This window comes from Sinocyclocheilus rhinocerous, unplaced genomic scaffold (assembly GCF_001515625.1).
Source record: "Sinocyclocheilus rhinocerous isolate Xijiao unplaced genomic scaffold, SAMN03320098_v1.1 scaffold2835, whole genome shotgun sequence".
In the NCBI taxonomy this organism is placed as follows: Eukaryota; Metazoa; Chordata; class Actinopteri; order Cypriniformes; family Cyprinidae; genus Sinocyclocheilus; species Sinocyclocheilus rhinocerous.
In genome coordinates, this window is record NW_015664204.1 from 49,898 (window position 1) to 56,159 (window position 6,262).

The window sequence follows — 6,262 nt, forward strand, 5'->3', positions numbered from 1 at the left end:
TGTGTGTGTGTGTGTGAGAGAGTGTGTGTGTGTGTGTGTGTGTATGAGAGTGTGTGTGTGTGTATGAGAGTGTGTGTGTGTGACTCACCCCATTGGTAAGGGCTGCGGTCGCTCCCAGGTGGTTGTTTTTGTGTTGTGATCAACGTAGTACGTTCTGCCGTGAGGATCCTTCCTCTGCTCCCACCTGAGAAAACACACACTCACTCAGATTACAGCGTAACACATGCATGTGTGTGTGTGTGTGTGTGTGTGTTAGGGATGGTTAGATTCACAGATTCACAGAAAAAGTTGACGTTGCGATGCATCGATTTAAAAAGTGTGCAAAGCATACAAGTTGGCATTTGTATTGTAATGCATTATTTCTAACATATTTGCATCGGTAAAAAACGATTTATTTATATATAATTACTAGTGGATGCATTATACTTTTATTGTTTAGAACGTGACCAATAATCTGTGACCAATACTTTATATGTAGGTTGATTTCTCCTCTCTAAACTGTTTCTCAAGCGCGCTCTCTCATCACCGCTGCTGCATCACAACACTACAGAGACAGAGGAAAAGCAGGGATTAAAGTCCTTAATGTCGATCATGGATCAATCGATCCACCAATGCAAACAGTGAATATATCTGTGCTGTTTAATGCATTTGAGACGTTGTGTTTTCCTCAGTGCATAACTGGCATGTCACGGGTATATTTTTCATCTGTAAATGTTAGAAAGTCATGCTAACAAATCCATTTTGCTGTCAGGAGCAGGCGAGTGAACGAGCGCTGACGGAGCGGAATAGAGTAATAGCACAATGATTCTGAGTAAAATATGCATTTCGCTAAAATATTCGTTGTTGGACATTAAATGTGCCTTTTGTAGAGTTTTAAACCTACATATAAGTGTATTTTTATGATAGTGGTAACTGTAAAGGGACTATTGTAATGGGTAAATAAAATGTAAGCTTACATTTCTTAATCATATAGCAGTTAAAATGTAGTATTTTTCTTAATTTATTTTCATTTTTAATTTAGTGATTTTAATGCTTTAAAGAGCAATTTTATATTGTATTGTTCTGTTATAATGGGTACAGCTGTCATATAAGCAGAGAGAAAGGCTGCATGGCTAGAATAGTGTGTGATATCAATGCGTTCCTGTTGGTCAGTGTTAGAGGAGCGCAGTTAGCCTGCTCCTGACCAGGTTAGTTTCCAGCATGAGTTATCACAGTGACTGAGCTTGATCTTTGTTAAATTTGCTTTATGGAACCTAATCATGTGACAATGAGTCAGACTAACTGAAATAAGCCTGACTTATTTGGTAAACTAGTTTCATGAAACAGACATCGAGGCGTTAGAAGTCAGAGGACACTAAAGTTAATTAATGATTTGCTGTCTGCCTGAACCAATGTAATAAAAGCGATCATATTTTTTCTATTGCATCATATTGCATTGAATCGCATTATGTTAAATCGGATCGCACTGCATCGTAACAGGGGTGAATCGTATCATATCGCATCAGTAGCTGCTTCATATGCATCTTATAATGTATCATATCTTTGGCTATGCATCGAGATGCGTATCGTATCGGCCTCAGTTATGAGATGCACATCCCTAGTGTATGTATGTATGTATGTGTGTGTGTGTGTGTGTGTGAGAGAGAGAGAGAGAGAGAGAGAGAGAGAGAGAGAGAGAGAGAGAGAGAGAGAGAGAGAGAGAGAGAGAGAGAGAGAGAGAGAGAGAGAGAGAGAGAGAGAGAGAGAGAGAGAGAGAGAGAGAGAGAGAGAGAGAGAGAGAGAGAGAGAGAGAGAGAGAGAGAGAGAGAGAGAGAGAGAGAGAGAGAGAGAGAGAGAGAGAGAGAGAGAGAGAGAGAGAGAGAGAGAGAGAGAGAGAGAGAGAGAGAGAGAGAGAGAGAGAGAGAGAGAGAGAGAGAGAGAGAGAGAGAGAGAGAGAGAGAGAGAGAGAGAGAGAGAGAGAGAGAGAGAGAGAGAGAGAGAGAGAGAGAGAGAGAGAGAGAGAGAGAGAGAGAGAGAGAGAGAGAGAGAGAGAGAGAGAGAGAGAGAGAGAGAGAGAGAGAGAGAGAGAGAGAGAGAGAGAGAGAGAGAGAGAGAGAGAGAGAGAGAGAGAGAGAGAGAGAGAGAGAGAGAGAGAGAGAGAGAGAGAGAGAGAGAGAGAGAGAGAGAGAGAGAGAGAGAGAGAGAGAGAGAGAGAGAGAGAGAGAGAGAGAGAGAGAGAGAGAGAGAGAGAGAGAGAGAGAGAGAGAGAGAGAGAGAGAGAGAGAGAGAGAGAGAGAGAGAGAGAGAGAGAGAGAGAGAGAGAGAGAGAGAGAGAGAGAGAGAGAGAGAGAGAGAGAGAGAGAGAGAGAGAGAGAGAGAGAGAGAGAGAGAGAGAGAGAGAGAGAGAGAGAGAGAGAGAGAGAGAGAGAGAGAGAGAGAGAGAGAGAGAGAGAGAGAGAGAGAGAGAGAGAGAGAGAGAGAGAGAGAGAGAGAGAGAGAGAGAGAGAGAGAGAGAGAGAGAGAGAGAGAGAGAGAGAGAGAGAGAGAGAGAGAGAGAGAGAGAGAGAGAGAGAGAGAGAGAGAGAGAGAGAGAGAGAGAGAGAGAGAGAGAGAGAGAGAGAGAGAGAGAGAGAGAGAGAGAGAGAGAGAGAGAGAGAGAGAGAGAGAGAGAGAGAGAGAGAGAGAGAGAGAGAGAGAGAGAGAGAGAGAGAGAGAGAGAGAGAGAGAGAGAGAGAGAGAGAGAGAGAGAGAGAGAGAGAGAGAGAGAGAGAGAGAGAGTGTGTGTGTGTGTGTGTGAGAGAGAGAGAGTCTGACCCGGGTGGCAGTGGTTCTGGCCCGGCTGGAGGCGGCTGCTGTTGTGGTTTTCCTCCGTCAGACGGGCTGCAGCTGGTGAGGCTTGGGTTAGGGTTGGAGCTGGAGGCAGCAGTGGTCTGTGTGGTGGCCGCTGCAGATGAGGAAGAGGAGGGTGGTGGTGATGAGGCAGCAGCAAGAGAGGAAGTACTGCAGGAAACATCAGCAGCTGCGGCGTCGTCATCACCCGCTGACGACATCTCACAACCCTCGCCGTTCACTGACAGAGACAGACAGACTCATCCTGCATGTGTGCTAAACATCAGATCAGAACAAACACTCCCACACAAGCTGAGGAACATTGATCAGCCTGCTACAATCATCCATCTGGTTTATTTTGAAATATTATTTCTCTCACCGGCGGTGCTGATCGCGTCACTGCCAGCGGGCTGCAGAGGGGGCGTGGCCTTTGGACTGGGAGTTTGGTGTGAAGGGGAGGAGTCTCTGTCTCCATTGAGGAGGAGGGAGGGGCCTAGCTCGCAGTTGGCAGATGAGGTGGGCGGAGCTTCATTCTCCAGTCCGTCTGAGTCGTTCACAGATCTGCAGAATCATGTTAGTAACCGTGCACAATTAAGCCAACCGTATATTTAATTCCCTAATGATAGAAACACTTGCCACCCAGGAACTTTAAAACACCTGCAGATTCCCACCTGCTCTGTGTCCTCGCAGAACTCTCGTCTGGGTTCTCATGAAAAGCATCTCCATTCTGATGGACTTCTGGAGACAGACAGACAGACAGGTCACAGACAGCTGGAGCGCTGGAGGTCAGAGGTCAGATTAGGGTTAGGAACGTGCAGGTGCTCTTACTGCTCGCAGTGGTTGGGTTTCCATTGTGCATGTGCTGCGGGTCGAACGAGAGTCCGTCCAGGAAGACTGTGAGTTCACCGGTGGACACGACTCCGTTCTTACCGTCCACGGTCAGCGTCAACACCTCGCGCACATTCTCCACTGAAACAACAACACACAACACTCACCATCTCTACTGTCACTGTCTGCTGGTGCTCTTCCTGTTAGACAGCACAAACCGTCACCATCTGTTCAATAATGTGTAACTCGCAGACAGACGTACGTTTGCCGTCGTGTTTCCGGAGCGTCCCGCTAACATCCAGCGAGGCTTTGCCCAGCAGCACGTCGGCCTTCAGCGTGTGATGACTCCAGACTCTGAAATCCAGCTGCGAGTGTGGCGTTATACTCCTGCGGCGACACACAGATTCAGAGGCGCGTCAGAGTCCAAAACTAAACAGCTGAGCACGGCAGATCACTTGCTTATTTTGTCTCTGTTGCACTGGTGAGAACACTCTGATTACGTGATTAAAAAGCTGCAACGGAGAGCATCAGTCAATTAGCAGATTGTGTTTCTGACTATCACTAAGTGAACAGCTGGAGCGGTTACATCAACACAGTCAGCATGTAATGACCCAACTAGCGGTTAGCCAAAAACTCACCAGTCCTACTTTTTCATGCAACAGATTTAAAGTTATGACCAGCCTTAACGAAAAAGTCATTTATTCATTAGATAAGACTAGACTAAGCAGTTTATGCCACTAGCCCTGGACCGTCATGAACAGAACTGCACATCATCACAGCTGTGTACGAGTGACTCACAGCGTCAGACGTTCCTCCCATTTGGGGCTGGATGAACTGTGGGATTTGGCGGTTTTCTTGCTCTCCCCCTCTGATGTCACTTCCACATAGATGGCCGTTCCGAACCAGTTCTTCTTCCTCTTGAGTTTGGCACATGAAACTGACACATAACACGACACACACTCAGCATCTGAAGAAAACGTGTCACTTCCTGTTCCTGTTGTGTTGTCTTACCGACGGCGTGCAGCTGAGAGCGTTCTCTGTCGCTTCTGGAGGAGCCCGTGGCCATGACCTCAAACACACGACACACGCCATCAACTACAGGACCTGAATGAACACACGCTCAACTCACTGGCCCACGACGAAGTTGTCGCTAATATCGTTTGAGCTTCAAACAGAGTCTAAAAGTCAGTAAGAGTTTTCTATTCGCTTCAGCGCTGCACAATTAAATTAATATTTCGTATAAAACGTCCATGCTTTTAGTTGAATCAAAAGAGCATTTTATCTTTTTAAATGAATAGTTTGTTCATGCCCACAAAACCAGTGAACAAGAACAATTTTCTTCAAATTGAGTTCAGAGTTTCCACAGAAAACGAACGTACAGCTACGGTAAATGGGATTAGTTAGTTAACCACAGCTTCCCAGTACAACCGCTGCCGACTGCATTTGACATCTCCAATGATTCTGGATGTCTAGATTTATGCGGCAAAACCTCCACAGACTGACGAGCGGTTTGTAAAGACGAGTGAGCTGAGCTGCTCCTGTGGAGGACAAACCAAACTGAAGAACAAACGCTGGATCTACAGATTCAGAGAAATTATTTCACTCCTGTTATTCACAAGTGTAGATAAAAATATAATGTTATAATCAACACTTTTCACCATTACTTAATCTTGGCAGCTGTAATAGTAAAAATGTAGTAAAAGTCTCAAAAGACACATGAAGTGTTTAAATCAGAGGAATAAAATCAGAGTAGAAAATTGAACCTCAGGAAACATTATGAAATATAATACTGTAGGCATTACCCCTGTTAAAGGATTGACATCTAACTAACCTATCAGCACCTCGTCAGAGTAAAAAACTGATGAAATATGATCAACTCACAATAGCTGTGCGTGAGACGCCTGTGATTCTTCAGCCTTCACTGTGAGCCATGATTCACTGCAACACAAGAGATCCACATCAGCACATTCATGAAGACCTGCTCCAATCACAGCTTTAATCATCTTAACCAGCAGTTCATCCATGAGAGACAGACAGACGGACAGATGGAGGACAGATGAGAGACAGACGGACAGATGAAGGACCGACGACGGACAGATGAGGGACAGATGAGAGACAGACGGACAGATGAAGGACAGATGAGAGACAGACAGACGAACAGATGAAGGACAGATGAGAGACAGACAGACAGATGAAGGACAGATGAAGGACAGAAGACGGACAGATGGGGGACAGAAGGACAGATGAGAGACAGACAGACAGATGAAGGACAGATGAGAGACAGACAGACGAACAGATGAAGGACAGATGAGGGACAGATGAGAGACAGACAGACGGACAGATGAAGGACAGATTAGGGACAGATGAAGGACAGATGAGGGACAGACGACGGACAGATGAGGGACAGATGAGAGACAGACAGACGGACAGATGAAGGACAGATGAGGGACAGATGAGAGACAGACAGACGGACAGACGAGGGACAGATGAGAGACAGACAGACGAAGGACAGATTAGGGACAGATGAAGGACAGATGAGGGACAGATGAGAGACAGACAGATGGACAGACGATAGATAGATAGATAGATAGATAGACAGACAGACAGAAAGACAGACAGACAGACG

The 6,262-nt window shown here is 45.8% G+C and overlaps 1 protein-coding gene across 2 annotated transcripts in view; it reads right to left on the reverse strand.

The window, feature by feature from the left end:
- Window positions 1-6,262, reverse strand: part of LOC107729941 (NEDD4-like E3 ubiquitin-protein ligase WWP1) — a 32,388-nt gene that overhangs the window by 22,303 nt on the left and 3,823 nt on the right. The window contains exons 2-10 of one of the 2 annotated variants that reach the window (XM_016540677.1): window positions 5,518-5,574; window positions 4,648-4,705; window positions 4,435-4,573; window positions 3,899-4,023; window positions 3,637-3,777; window positions 3,480-3,546; window positions 3,188-3,369; window positions 2,794-3,049; window positions 89-184 (exon numbers count right to left, since the gene is read on the reverse strand). In XM_016540677.1, the coding sequence (XP_016396163.1) occupies window positions 89-184; window positions 2,794-3,049; window positions 3,188-3,369; window positions 3,480-3,546; window positions 3,637-3,777; window positions 3,899-4,023; window positions 4,435-4,573; window positions 4,648-4,702 (1,061 nt within the window). In that variant the 5' untranslated portion in view covers window positions 4,703-4,705; window positions 5,518-5,574. Of the gene's footprint in view, window positions 1-88; window positions 185-2,793; window positions 3,050-3,187; window positions 3,370-3,479; window positions 3,547-3,636; window positions 3,778-3,898; window positions 4,024-4,434; window positions 4,574-4,647; window positions 4,741-5,517; window positions 5,575-6,262 lie in introns of both variants that reach the window. The other variant, XM_016540678.1, reaches the window with a different exon arrangement.